The following is a 15162-nucleotide window of genomic DNA, read 5'->3' as shown; positions in this document are numbered from 1 at the left end:
GGTGATCGAGTTTTTGTGACTCAGGCCACTTCCCGTGTGGTTTTAGGTTTTCCCTGGATGTTGAAGCACAATCCCCGGATTGATTGGCCGTCCGGGGTAGTGGTTCAGTGGAGCGAGACCTGCCATCGGGTGTGTCTAGGTTCCTCGGTTCCTCCCGGCTCCCAAGCTAAGGAGGAGGTCAGAGTCCCGCCCAATCTGGGGACGGTGCCGGTGGAGTACCACGACCTTGTCGACGTGTTCAGCAAGGATCTGGCTCTCACACTTCCCCCCCACCGCCCGTACGATTGTGCCATTGATTTGGTTCCGGGCAGTGAGTTCCCGTCCAGTAGGCTGTACAACCTCTCACGGCCTGAGCGTGAATCAATGGAGACCTACATCCGGGACTCGTTAGCTGCCGGGTTGATCCGGAATTCCACCTCCCCGATGGGCGCAGGTTTCTTTTTTGTGGGTAAAAAAGACGGCGGACTTCGTCCATGCATTGATTATAGGGGGCTGAACGAGATCACGGTTCGCAACCGATACCCGTTGCCCCTGTTGGATTCGGTGTTCACACCCCTGCATGGAGCCAAAATTTTTACCAAGCTTGATCTTAGAAATGCGTATCATCTGGTTCGGATCCGGAAGGGAGACGAGTGGAAAACGGCATTTAACACCCCCTTAGGTCACTTTGAGTACCTGGTCATGCCGTTCGGCCTCACAAACGCCCCCGCGACGTTCCAAGCCTTGGTTAACGACGTCTTGCGGGACTTCCTGCACCGGTTCGTCTTCGTATATCTAGACGATATACTCATCTTTTCTCCGGATCCTGAGACTCATGTCAGGCATGTACGTCAGGTCCTGCAGCGGTTGTTGGAGAACCGACTGTTTGTGAAGGGCGAGAAGTGTGAGTTCCACCGCACTTCTTTGTCCTTCCTGGGGTTCATCATCTCCTCCAACTCCGTCGCTCCTGATCCGGCCAAGGTTGCGGCGGTGAGAGACTGGCCCCAACCCACAAGCCGTAGGAAATTGCAACAGTTCCTAGGCTTTGCTAATTTCTACAGGAGGTTCATCAAGGGCTACAGTCAGGTAGTTAGCCCCCTGACAGCCCTGACCTCACCAAAAGTCCCCTTCACCTGGTCGGATCGGTGCGATGCCGCATTCAAGGAGTTGAAACGGCGCTTCTCGTCTGCACCTGTTCTGGTGCAGCCCGATCCTAGTCACCAGTTAGTGGTTGAAGTGGACGCCTCGGACTCAGGGATAGGAGCTGTGCTTTCCCAGAGCGGGAAGACCGATAAGGTCCTTCACCCGTGTGCCTATTTTTCCCGCAGGTTGACCCCAGCCGAACGGAACTATGACGTCGGCAATCGAGAGCTCCTTGCGGTGAAAGAGGCTCTTGAGGAGTGGAGACATCTGTTGGAGGGAACGTCCGTGCCATTCACGGTTTTCACTGACCACCGGAACCTGGAGTATATCAGGACCGCCAAGCGGCTGAACCCCACGCAAGCCCGCTGGTCACTGTTCTTCGGCCGTTTTGACTTCCGGATCACCTACCGTCCCGGGACCAAAAACCAAAGATCGGATGCTTTGTCCCGGGTACATGAAGATGAGGTCAAAACGGAGTCGTCGGATCCCCCGGATCCCATCATCCCGGAGTCCGCTATCGTGGCCGCCCTCACCTGGGACGTGGAGAAGACCGTCCGGGAGGCCCTGACACGAGACCTGGACCCCGGAACCGGACCGAAGAACAAACTCTACGTCCCACCAGAAGCCAGGGCTGCAGTTCTGGCCGTTTGTGTGCTTATACATAAGTATTGTTCTGTACGTGTTTTTGCAGGAGTACCTGTTTAATCTCTAGACAGCAGGAGCTGGTGACTGGGAGCTAGGACTGCACTCCTTTTCCCCCTGAGAGATAACTGCTTACTCTGCACATTCTTGATTGTTGTTGACGAGAGGTGGAGGTGGACTCTCCACCCTCCGTGTTGCTGGGTGCAGCCGCATCCACACCTGACTGTTTCTGTTTCCTGCCAGCAGTACCGGATCCGGCGAGCGGAGGCAGTGGCCACCTGGGAATTCGGGACTTGGCGGCTCCAGTATCCCCGGGGTCCGGTGGCGGAGGAAATCGGGTTGGTTCCGGTTCGACTTGGACAGACGTCTCCTATCGTCGAGCCTGCCCACACGACACCTTTGAATTAGACTCAATCTCCCTATTGTTATCAGTTGTATTTGTTGTGCCTTTTTTCACAACAGTAAAAACAGTGTTATTTGATTCCTCCATTGTCCGTTCATTTTCGCCCCCTGTTGTGGGTCCGTGTTCCTACACTTTCACAACATCCGAGGCTGTTAGGTTCGTTCACACGATGACGTGAAGTGCCCGATGTAGCAGATTCTCAAAAATCTCTGTGAATCACCGAAGAAGGGTCATTCCAGGGGTCCAAATTCCTGTCTTCATCGCAGGTCGATGTAGCTCAGCAGAGGACAGCGTTGTTCTGGTGGAGCTCGACGTTTGCAGATAGACTACTGACTTACTGTAGGACGTAGTTTGACTTTAGGGATTGGAGGGTGAGCGCATCGGGACCTCACTCCACAGAGTAGTAGCGTAGCTTGGCAGAGCTGATTGTTGACTCAACGTTTGTGACGTATCCTCGATGTAACGCTGCAATTGTGTCGGTAGGTACTGCTGCGTCATCAAGAACAGCTCTAATGGACTGGTGGACTGAGTGCACAGACGAGCACAGTGTTCACTAAGCGGCAGCCAAACTACATGTAAACCACAGCATCCACTGACCATCCAGCAGGTGGCAGACATGTCTACAGGATATTACATAGGCTAAACAAAGTTGCTTTGGGGATTGAGCCGGTGTAGCAACGTTCACCACGAGTTAATCAGTTCATCTTCATTATGTGCTCTGAGATGAAATAAGGTGTTATGAAATGACACCAGTTTGTTGTTTTTGAGTTGCTGTCTACACAAGCTGACTGGGATGAACTGACCCACCCACACATTCACATTTTTGCTGCTGAATCCTCACACTCCGTCACTCCCCAAACACCATAGGTGAAGATAGGCACATAAATCAACTGGTATTTTGAGAGCCCTGCCTTCTGGGTCAGCTTTTTCTTCACCATGACAGCCCGCTACGTCATGCACAGGACACCGCACGCGCAGCGCTGATCCATCTCCCTGTTGCAGCACTAAACTAGCCTTTTAACGTTTATCGACTCGACCCAACCCGTAACCTCGACTTTCTTCCTAAGTGCAGCGACTGATGTGGACATGACTTGTTTTCTGTCTGTGTGATGTGGGTCTCACCTGTCTGTTGGTGGGGGAGGTGTGTGGTGTGTGTCAGACTCACGGCTTGCTTTGTTCCGCATCCTTCTGTGGACACCTTGCTCACTCTGTCAGGACACTCCTCAGCAGCTGTCCCCATGGACAGCTCACTCAGCCCGGCGGCCGTCTGGTGGCCAGACTGCTCTTCATAGTCAGTTCAGGTTTTTGTTAAAATGTGGAAAACTGTGGTGTGCAGAAATTCAGTCTCTTCTGATAAAACTAACAGCAGCTTTCTTGGCATTTCCTTGGGGGAGCCCCCCCCCCCCCCCAAAAAAAGCTCATAACTGGACTGATTATTCCATCAATGTCCATCAAAATCAGATGAAAACATTTTTTGCTTAATCCTGCTGCAGACTTTATGCACATTTCAGGGCTGTGAAAACTCCACAGATCCGAGGAATTCCACGGATTTCATCATGGGGGGGTGTTAGTGTTCTACTCTGTAATTGTCATCATCACTGGCTTTTTAAAATGCCTATCGCAACGTGTTTCTTTTTTTGTGACATCGTGCAAGTTTTATAAGTCCGCGGACACTGATCTGTGTGTTACAGATACAAATCTGATCCGCGGAACTTCGCAGAGGAAAAATGGCACTCAAAGCGTAGCTGTTATGACAGTTGTCGTAAAGCGGGACTGGTTTGTTGCTGTGGCGACGCTCGCTGTGTGGCTCGCATAAGACGCTTAAGCTAAATGTAGCGTGTGGACATTGCAAACTTTTAGAGCTCTCAAGTTTTTAAAAGAATAATTGTGCAGCCTGTCTGTGTCACGGAGCGACGTCGGACAGAGAGAAGATGGTGAGGAAGACAGTTTGAAAGAGTTTGACAAGGACAAGAATCCGTGGAATTGTCACTGGCTTCATGAACACACCTGAAAGATAAAAGGGAAAAGTGAACTGTGATATCAGGAAACACAGTAAGAATTTTTCTCTCCCTGGAAAATAAACATTGTGCTGTTTAAACTGGATTTTAGACCAGATGATGTGACTTTTTACTATAAGGTGTGTTATTGATATTTTACCCTGATTTTCAAAATATTCTACAATCTTTAGCTGTGGTTTTTGAAATGCTGTAACAGTCTTTTCAGTCTTCTTGAATTTCATGTAGTTTAATTGTTCTGAGTTAATGTATAATTTGGTTTACAGTTAAAAGGAAAATCATTCCAGGTCCAACTTCCACGTCATATTCTGTTATTTCAACATCATCGTTGACAGGTCAGATAAAAGATTGAATCTAGGATCATTTTAATATGCACTTCTTTTGAGTTTTTTTTTTTTCTATCAGGAGATGCTGAAAATGTATTATTAGATACAAAATTAATTTGTTTTCTGGGGTCCCACGGGCCCTAAACCCCGACTCGACCCCCTGCAAATTTTCCTCAGATTTCACAATTTTCATTTCACAGCCCTGACATTTTCATTCCATTCATTTCCAATTTCAGCTCTTTCTTTTGATTTTGAGTGTCCGTCCATATTTAATCAGAGCAGAACAGTGTTTTAGTTCTGGTTTTTCATTTTTGGTTCCATGTTTAAAATCCCCTCAGACCTTCCATGGCCCTCGCTGTGACCTGCACGAAAACATAGTGGCCCGCGGCTGCAGGGCTGCCGGAGTGATTATGTTTCAAAGCAGTATGGAGATAAAGAAAGTAAGTCCTCATCATTCCCTTTTTCAGTCAACAAATTTAAGTGCCACAATCTTCGTAACGTTGACTCTTACCTTGTTCTTTAAATCCCTTCTCGCTGCTCAGAGACAGTCCATCGTCAAGAAGCTCCAGCAGTCTCAGGTGTCTCCGCAGGAAGTGAAGATGACCTTTCTGCCAGGGGAAGAAAAGCTGCTGGACGTGGAGGTGTTTGCTCCAAAGAAAGGACCTCTGGACCTTTATATTCTCATGGACTTCTCCAACTCCATGGCTGATGACTTGGACAACCTGAAGAAGATGGGCACTGAGTTGGGTGAGCAGTTTGGCACCGGCACTGATACGACAAACACATTGTCATGTGACCACAAGGTGCTTTTACAAAAAAACCCAAACCTGTTGAGCTGTTGCACATCTCTTGACTGAAGGTAAAACCACTGCTGGAAGTCAGGTTCATGATGTTTTATAATCGCTACCTCTCAACAAAAAGGCGACCACACAATCCCAACATGAATACAACTAAATCACAGCGTAGCCGTAGTGCTAAAGCCCAGCTTGGTCACTTCTGGTGCTCGGTTTGAACTTCAGCAAGTCGTCTTCACCACGTCTAGATGCCTAAATCCATTGAGTCGCTGCCATGTGATTGGCTGATTAGCTATTTGTGTTGACAAGCAATTGAACAGGTGTACCTAATAAAGTGGCCAGTGAGTGTATATCTGCAGCAAGTTTTGAAAACTTTGACCATCAGTTTCTCAAAGCTGTGACTTTGTGACTCTTACATCCAGGTCTTCAATTCCAAATCTCTCTGCTGGTAGTTTATATTGTCTATCATCCCAAACGTTAATTCAGAGCCGTCTTATTCCTGTAATAATCATTTGGAAAACATGTACCTTCAAATAAATGTCTTCACCAACAAATTTTAAACTCTTTTTTTTAATTGCTGTTGAACATGATAGTCATTGGCTGGTTTATCATATTTTCAGGGTAATAAATGTGTTAATTTGACATTTAGGCAGAAATGACTCAATATCATCAAAGGTTATAAAAGATGAACTAAATGTCTTGTGTCTTCTTTCTGTAAATTGACATCACAAAATTGTGCATAAACATCTTTTATCCTGTTCCTTCCATTGAGTGTGTACCAACAGCAAATGTATTTCTCACAGCAAAATTGGTGAAGGACCTGTCAGATGACTACACCATCGGCTTTGGAAAGTTTGTTGACAAAGTCACTGAGCCCCAGACTGACATGAGACCGACCAAGTAAGAGAGGAAATGTGGTCCTACATTTGAAGCAGCACTCACGTCAGTGGAACTTAACATGTCCTTATTCTCGTTTCTCTGTTGTCCATCCTCTCAGACTTAAAAGGCCTTGGCCCAACAGTGACCCTCCCTTCTCCTTCCAAAATGTCATCAAGTTGACAAGCGACTTAAACTTCTTTGGTCGTGAACTCCAGAAGGAAATCATATCTGGTAACCTGGACGCTCCTGAAGGAGGATTTGATGCCATACTACAGGTTGCCGTTTGTAAGGTTAGTGAAAACAACAACACGTTTTTCACAAATGCTTCTGATCACGACCCAAGACTTGTAGCGCATGACCTCCTTGAAGTTCCTGTTTCTCCTCCTGCCTGGAAGTTCTATCCGCAGCATTCTTCTCCCCTTCGGCCCTGCACACATCTAAACCGTCTCAGACATTGTCTTACCAGCACTGGTCCTATAATATTTCATTTCTGTTCCTGTCTGTCCTCATCCCTCCCAAGGAAAATCACAGCATCTTCAGCTCTGCCGCCTCTAGTTCTACCTTGTCTTTTAGTTAGTGCCATCCATCTCTCAGCTGTACACTGTAGCTGGTCTCGCTACTGTCTTGTGAACTTTCCCTGTCACTCTTGCAAACACCCTTCTATCACAGGTCACTCCTTTGACCGTTTCCCATCCACTCCACCCTGTCTTCACACTTTCTCACCTCTTTACCACACACTCTATGACTTTGAAAAGTTGACCCCAAGATCTTCCACCTCTGTTCCTTGCAATCTCACCTCTCATTCACATGCATGCAGCCGGACTTGCTCCTACAGATGTTCATTCCCCTTCTCTCCAGAGTGTATCTCCACCTCTCCACAGCTAGAACACAGTTTAACAAATGTCTGTCTTGTAACAAATGTAGTTTCTCCTACCCTTGTATCACTATGTTCATTTTTACAGGATATAATAGGCTGGCGTGACCACAGCACCCACCTACTGGTATTCTCCACCGAGTCGGCCTTCCACTACGAGGCCGACGGTGCCAATGTGCTGGCGGGCATCTTGTCACGCAACCCTAAGGAGTGCCAACTGCTTCCGGACGGCACATACAAAAATGATACAAAGTATGATTACCCCTCAATACCCACACTGGTCAGTCTGCTGGAAAAACACACCATCATTCCTATCTTTGCGGTCACCAACCACTCCTACACATACTACGAGGTTAGTAAAGTCTTTGAAGGTTCCATTAAAATAAAAAAAATATTAGTTCTTCATTAATTGATTTGCTGTACTGCGAGGAGCTTATTTTGTCTGTACTATTTGCAGAAACTGCAAAAATATTTTCCCATTTCTGAGACGGATCTACTGCAGGAAGACTCATCCAACATCCTCCAGATCCTGAACGACGCCTTTAAGGTAAAATGTCGTTGCTGGGAGCAGATCAGTCGTGTGTGCTGTCTGTGTAGTTCAGTAACAGGGAAAAATGCGCTCCAGCTGCTGACATTTGCACGTGTCCTCGTAGAAAATCCGTTCGAAGATGAGCATCCGTGCAGAAAACAGACCCAAAGCTTTCAGTGCTCAGTTCCTGAACATGGACGAACAGCTTGCAGAAAGTGGAGAATTTAAATTCCAAACAGGAGCGATAGTAAGTACACCAGCTGAAAACAATTCATCAAAAATAGACGTACTGTTTCAGAAGACGTGATGATGCACAGAACAGTGAGAGAACCTTCTCCTCTGTACCACTTCACCATGACGCTGTGTCACTGGTGATGCAGCAGACAAAAGTTGCTCTGTGCACAGGTTGGGTGTCTTGGTGGCTTCCCTCTCTAATTTTTTGAGAACTGCTTACTTGACACAAATTTACCGTACAGTTTGTATTTCTTAATGACTGATGAAAACGAGGCCCAAAACATACTCAGTAAATTGGAAATATTCATGTGTTCATCCTCTGCGTTGTCTCAAGAAAACTGTGTGTAAATGTGATGATTTAATCTTTTATATTTAGAAAAAATAGACCCCAATGTGACTTTTTTTTTGGCATGTGTTGCAGCACCCTATGCAAGAATGGATGGACACTACCTGTCAAAGGTTTGGACATGGCGAAATGTGTCCAAACCTTTGAGTGGTAGTATATACTGTATTCTCCAGAGTATAAGTACACCGACGGTAGAAAATAACGTTTTCTTCATTTTTCAGGGCAGGTTCAAGGCAAAACTGAAAGCTGAGCGGATGATCGACGGTAGGCCAGTTTGTCGGATGGCCATGGATGAAAAGGAGGGGGAGATGACTGTGAAACCATCAACCTTCAATGATGGCGTTAAGATTGGCGCTTCTGTTTTGTGTCCGACCTGCGAATGTGAAAAGGTAAAAACATCTGAAGATGCAGATTAACAATCACAATTATGCAAATATTCTACTTGAGGTCACTCGTCTCAAGTCTGAGGATCCACTGTTGGAGTGGAGGCTGCACTAGTCTCATTAAAAAGTCATGAAAATCGTTGTAGATGTTTTTCTATTATGTGTATTGACTTGTAAAGACTTAGATTTGAACATCAATACCGATATGAATGGGAGTTTACCTGCATAAATAGATTAAATGAACATTTTGAAGCTGTATGTGGGCAGAAATGGTGCCTAATTTCTGATTAAATGGTGTAGGTCACCATAAGCAGCCCATCATTAGCTGGTTTGTGTTTGCAATTTGCAAACACGTCATGAAGACCCAAACCCTCAGACAAACCGAGGACCAAATTAATTATTTAAAAATCATACAATGTGATTTTTAGATTCTGTCTCTCACAGTTGAAGTGTACCTACGATAAAAATTACAGACCTCTCCATTCTTTGTAGGTGGGAGAACTTTCAAAATCCACACTGGATCAAATAGTTATTTGTCTCACTGTATGTCTGTTGTAAGTCATCAACTTACTAAAATGTAAATACATAAAAAAAAAACTGCTGAAAATATTCAACAATTTAAGTTATTTGAGTCCTGACCCCCGTTCTGAGATACGTAGTTAAACAATCAGGAAGCCAAATCATTTAGTCAGTTCAAAAAACTTTGCCAGAGTGCTGCATATAGTCCGATAGACACAAAATACATTTATACATATAATGACACCAAAATTTATATTGTAATGGGTAATACTCAGGAACACTAGTAGATACAGCGTTTTGAAATCCCACATCTGAAAGATAATCTTTTACTGTCTGTAGTAGTTTTCCAGAGCGCTACGTGTACCCCAATCAATGCTAGATGCAAGATTAGACAGCGTTAGACAATGACAGTGTCAGATTGCAGTTTATCTTATGTAATAGCACCATCTTGTGGTCAACCATCAGGCTATTTTTTTACCCGACGTGTCTACTTCATGTTTGAAAAGATTAAGAATTTCAATTTATTTTCATTTATATAGCGCCAAATCATAACAAAGTTGCCTCAAGGCGCTTCACACGAGTAAGGTCTAACCTTACCAACCCCCAGAGCAACAGTGGTGAGGAAAAACTCTGATAATTTGAGGAAGAAACCTCAAGCAGACCAGACTCAAAGGGGTGACCCTCTGCTTGGGCCATGCTACAGACACAATTTACAAAACGAATATACAGGTAATTTTGCCGATGCATAGGACGGGTGGGCTAAGCGTTAACTCATCAAATTGATGCTGATGTTTCACTGGACCAAGAACCATCATTTCAGTCTTATCAGAGTTTAAAAGTAGGAAATTGCTAGACATCCAGCTTTTCACTGATGCAAGGCAATCTTCTAAGGATTTTGTGGATAAAATTACCAGCAGTTATCAGCATGTATAACTGAGTATCATCAGCATAGCAGTGAAAGCTAATCCCAAAATGCCGCAGTATGTGCCCAAGGGGTGCTATATAAAGGGAGAAAAGCAGGGGGCCTAAAACAGACCCTGTGGAACCCCAAATTTCATGTTACTAAGGTTAGAGGTAGTGTTATTGTACAAAACACAGTCAGAACGACTGGACAGGTATGACGTCAACCACTGAAGGGCACTCCCAGTAATCCCAAAATGATTCTCCAGCCTATCCAGTAGAATATGATGATCCATGGTATCAAACGCAGCACTGAAATCTAACAGCACCAGAACCATAGTGGTGTCTGAATTGTGTAAGAAGTCACATGGGGAAAAATTAGAGGACGTCCAGCAATTAAAATTTAATTAAGATTTAACATTTCATGCCCCAAACAGTGTGTAAAACAGAAAGGGGATCAGCTGTACAACCCTGGTGGTTTTGTAATTGATACAAAATAACTTGTGCACCATTTTTAGAGTGTATTTCTCAGTGTGAGAAAACTAATGTCATCAGTGCATATAGACATCAGTGCATCAGTTGGACGTGACAGCCAGTATCTTAATTAGTTTCACAATTGCAACTCTTCTCCCCCAATGTTTTTTATAATAGATTTGTCTGTAACATCTGCCTTCCAGAACTCTGTACCTAAAGCATCTAGGTGCCATGGCAAGGGAGACCTAGTTTGTGGGAAGTGCCACTGCTACCCTGGCTGGTGAGAACATGATTATTATCATCTCATATGTGAAAGGACTTCGATGAGCAAAGTGCCACCTTTTACCCAATTTGTGACGCAGCTGTCCAACCTCTTCTTAGGCCTTCATCACTAAAGCAGTGTTTGTCTTCTGCGTCTCCTTCAGGTTGGGGGCGTTCTGTAACTGCTCAGCTGCTGTTTCAGATCAGGAAAAGAAGAGCAAGTGCCGCAGCGGTCCAGACATGAAGGAGGATTGTTCAGGCCGTGGAGAGTGCCAGGCCTGTGGAACCTGTGTATGCTCCAACCCAGAACGGTACGAGGGACCCTTCTGCGAGTACGACAAGACCCAGTGCGCCAGACACCAAGGCTTCCTCTGCAGTGGTACGACTCAATCAACGAAAGCACTCCACACAAAATCTGGCCAGCAGCCTCACCTTTAAAAATGTGTTTGTTTTTTTCCCTCTGTTTTATGATGAAATTGTAATTTAACAGAAGTCACCAAACAAAATCTACATTCTATGATCAAAATACAAATCGTATTTATCTGTTAATCAGGGCTTCTTATCCACAGTATCAGGCGTGTCCATATCTGCCAGTTCCCCTAAACATTTCTACTTTCTACATTTTTACAAATCACATTTTTATTTTACAACAAATTAACCTTGTTTAGAACACAGGCTAACCCTAATCACGGGTTTCTTTGAGTTAAGATTATTAACCACCGGCAAGTCAGGGGAAGGATACCTGAACATGAAGTCCAAGACATGTTCAATGCCTAAATGGACTGTATTTATATCACATTTTTTCATCTAAATCAGAAGCTCAAAGTGCTTTACAATAACACGTAACATTCACCCATTTTCACACACACACACACTGATGTCAGGGTGCATGGCGCTCACCACACACTGGGACCAACTCAGTGAGTAAGGACCTTGATCAAGGGCCCTAGTGATTTTCTGGTCTGACAGGGTTTGAATCGAGGAGCATCTGGTCTCACGTCCGCCTCTTAACCACTAGACCATTTGGAAATGTTCATGTATCCTGTTAAACCCCTTGAATTAAAGTGGAAGTTGTCGTCTTGTAGTTTCATTGCCGGTGTGGTTGTGTGCAGCTGCAGAAATTCAAAAATGGTTCCTGTCCAAATACTTAAGGACCTTTTGTTCTTGTTCCTTTGTGTGTGCGGCCTCGGCTTCTCTTTCAGACCGCGGCTCTTGTATCATGGGTCGGTGTGTGTGCGCGGAGGGCTGGGAAGGCCCTGCGTGTCAGTGTCCCAAGAGTAACCAGACCTGCCTGGACAGCAAAGGAGTGAGTCCAGTCTTAAATCATCTTAAGCGATTTTAAATCATCTCAAATCATCCTAAATGACGTGTCTCCACAATGGCTGTTTGAATGTGTCATTTTCTGTCCCAGCTTCTCTGTGGTGGGCGGGGCAAATGCATCTGTGGCCGCTGCGAGTGCCAGGATTTGAATTCAGGCGTCATCACAGCGTGTGAAGCCAGTCTGCAGGTGTGTGGATGTGCTGTGTGAAGATACTCTGCTGTGGATTACAGATGACGTCACACGGGTCCCGGATGTCCTGAATGTACCGTGTTTAGTGTTTATAAATGAAACTGCAGACACATCATGCGTGCTGTACTGTGATCAGGGGCTGGGCTGTGTTTAAGAGAAGCAGGTGCTGTGTGCTAGATAGGAACACAGAAGGAACGTGAATGAGAGTCTTCAGCACCGAGCTCGAGAAATTCTCTCCACATCACGCTGAATAAGGTGATGATGAGGCCGCGTGGGATTTGCAGGTGCCTGAAAATGAAGCGTGGCAGTGTTTGCTTGGTTCACTCTGCCATATGAGCAGAACCTGGTGAAACTGCACCACATCCAGTACTCACTACTCAAGATTACAATGCCCTCTGGTGTTGAATCACAGTATTACAAGAGTTAAAGTTGTCTTGATTTGTCTCATCATCCTGACCTGGATGTTAGGTGCAGTATTCAGCCCACCAGCCTCTAAAGAGGAATCTCTGCTCTCGATGTTTGAGTTATGCAGATTTGTCAAATAAATGAACCCATTATTTGTCTGCAGGTCCAGACTAGTTTCTGTGAGGCCACGAGGAGCTGTGCCCAGTGTAAAGCCTGGAAGACGGGAGAGAAGAAGGACAAAGAAGTGTGCGATAAATGCAAAATCAACGTTGTGATGGTGGATAAACTCAAAGAATGTGAGCTCCGTTAACACAAGAGCTTTTCAGGCTGAACATGTAACGCCCCTGAAGCACTGAGCGTGCATCATAAAAGCGTTTTATTAATGTTGCGTCTTGTGTGCTTCCTTGTGTTCAGCAAAGGACGTGCTCGAGTCATGCAGTTTCCGCGACGAGGAAGACGACTGTACGTACCATTACACCGTGGACCACGATCAAGATCCAACCGTCAGAGAGCTGGAGGTTCAGGTTCTCGAAAAGAAAGGTGAGCGTTCTGCAAAGTGGAATTTTAATTCCTTGGCTATTCGCCCAAATTTACAATATTTATGATTAAATTAAATTTAATGTCTTTTAAAACGCATTCTGATTTATTTATTTATTTTTTTTTGCTGTTGTTGTTAACAACCCAAATATTGCTTTGTTCTGTTTTCAGTTCATGAAACTGTTATTACTGGTGCTGTCAATCAATTAAAAAAAAAAATGCAATTAAATACAAGCTTTGCAATTAATCAATCCAAATTATTGCATGTATAATTTTTGTGAAAATATTGACCTTCCCATTGCAAGGCCAAAATGAGGTTTTTGATTTGATTTGATCGTTTATTTAGTCCCCATGGGGGCAATTCAGGTGCAGTCAGCAGTAAAAATTGCATTCATAAAAACACATCATACAAGTTCATAAAAACACAGCAGAATAAATATACAAAACAAAAACCAAGAAATAAGGTGCAAGTCAGTATAGACTTAAGTGCAACAGTGAGTCCTTAGGTGTTATTTAGGAGAGCAATGGCTGTGGGAATAAAAGAGTGTTTTAGTGTGTTGGTTCTGCATCTGGGCATTACCAGGCGTCTGCCCGAGGGCAGAAACTTAAATTGTGAATCGGCCATACTTTTCCTGGCTTTTGACACAACCCTTGTTTTAAAAAGGTCCATGATGTCCGTGTACTGAGTTCCCATAATTTTACCACATTCCTTGACAATATTACAAAGACGGTTGCGATTCTTAAGGTTCAATAAGTTGAGCCAACACAGGAAGGAAAAGGTTAACACAGACTCCACAAAGCAACTGTAGAACATTTTCATGAAGACACCATCTACGTTGTAATTCCTAAGTTTTCGCAGAAAGTGCATTCTCTGATGCGCCTTACTGCGCACAGCATTAACCTGCAATTCAAAAGATAATTTATTGTCAGTTTGGGTGCCCAGATACTTATAATTCTCAACAACATCTATGGGCTTCCCATCAATGGACATTTGATTCAGAACAGGTGGTGTTTTCCTGAAATCAATGTGCATTTCTTTAGTTTTGTCCACATTTATATAGAGAGAGGATGAATGGCACCACTCTAAAAAGTCCAGCAAGACCAAGCTATGGTCTGTGGAGTCATCACCGTGCAGAAGGGACAGGATAACTGAATCATCTGCATATTTTATGATGTGATGATTATCATGTTGGCTTTGACAGAGATTAGTATAAAGAACAAACAGCAAAGGAGATAAAATGCAGCCCTGAGGTTCTTAGAAATGTAAAAAGAATGAACCAAATAATAATAATAATAATTTCACTCCCACAAAAAAACAAATTTTATTTACAAAAATAAACTGTGAAATCTGTGAACTTTGCAAAACTGGTGCGTCATGAACACAGTGAGAATGATTTATTGCTGCATTACAAAGAGTGCAACTCAGTGGGCTTAAAGTTTAGATTTAGCAGAAAATCACTCGTCATGAAGTGTATATACAGAAATCAATACGTCCACAGAAAAAAAAAACACTGTTCAAGACCAAGGAGACTTTTAAAGTACTTGCCAATAGTCTCCTTCAGCACATAAGAATAAATGTAGCATCAGTAAGGAGCCAGTCACCTTGTTCAGGGCAGAGTTTCCTGGTAAATGACACAGTTCATTGGCTGGTGGAAATCTGGCCTTTGACCCCAATAACCTTGATCTTTGCCAAAATTAATACTTTAAGGGCAGTTCTGTTACTGACCTTCATCCACATGTCACGTTTGGTAGAAATCACCTGAAGGACACCAAACTGACAGACATGTTGTGAACAGACCGGACCCACAACAGGGGGCGCAAATGAACGTCCAATAGATGAGCCAAAAAGTAACAATTTAATGTTGTGAAACGTGCACAACGAACATACAGACAATCTCAGAATATAATTACAGTCAATCCACAAAGGTGACGTGTGGGCAGGCTCAAGGATAGAAGACGTCCGTCCTGAGAAGAGCCGGAACCACACGATTTCCGCCACCACAGAACCT

The 15162-nt window shown here is 44.3% G+C and overlaps 1 protein-coding gene across 8 annotated transcripts in view; it reads left to right on the top strand.

The window, feature by feature from the left end:
- itgb4 (integrin, beta 4) overlaps window positions 1-15162 on the top strand; it is a 55127-nt gene that overhangs the window by 13800 nt on the left and 26165 nt on the right. For all 8 annotated transcript variants that reach the window (XM_034193342.1, XM_034193344.1, XM_034193347.1 and 5 more), the window contains exons 4-17: window positions 4847-4948; window positions 5051-5255; window positions 6106-6202; window positions 6300-6471; window positions 7144-7407; window positions 7513-7602; window positions 7709-7831; window positions 8386-8553; window positions 10644-10720; window positions 10866-11080; window positions 11904-12007; window positions 12113-12208; window positions 12780-12912; window positions 13031-13156. In XM_034193342.1, the coding sequence (XP_034049233.1) occupies window positions 4847-4948; window positions 5051-5255; window positions 6106-6202; window positions 6300-6471; window positions 7144-7407; window positions 7513-7602; window positions 7709-7831; window positions 8386-8553; window positions 10644-10720; window positions 10866-11080; window positions 11904-12007; window positions 12113-12208; window positions 12780-12912; window positions 13031-13156 (1972 nt within the window). The remainder of the gene's footprint in view (window positions 1-4846; window positions 4949-5050; window positions 5256-6105; window positions 6203-6299; window positions 6472-7143; window positions 7408-7512; window positions 7603-7708; window positions 7832-8385; window positions 8554-10643; window positions 10721-10865; window positions 11081-11903; window positions 12008-12112; window positions 12209-12779; window positions 12913-13030; window positions 13157-15162) is intronic.

The sequence above is a fragment of the Thalassophryne amazonica genome, chromosome 18 (genome assembly GCF_902500255.1).
Source record: "Thalassophryne amazonica chromosome 18, fThaAma1.1, whole genome shotgun sequence".
NCBI lineage: Eukaryota > Metazoa > Chordata > Actinopteri > Batrachoidiformes > Batrachoididae > Thalassophryne > Thalassophryne amazonica.
This window is presented reverse-complemented; position numbering and strand designations above follow the sequence as displayed.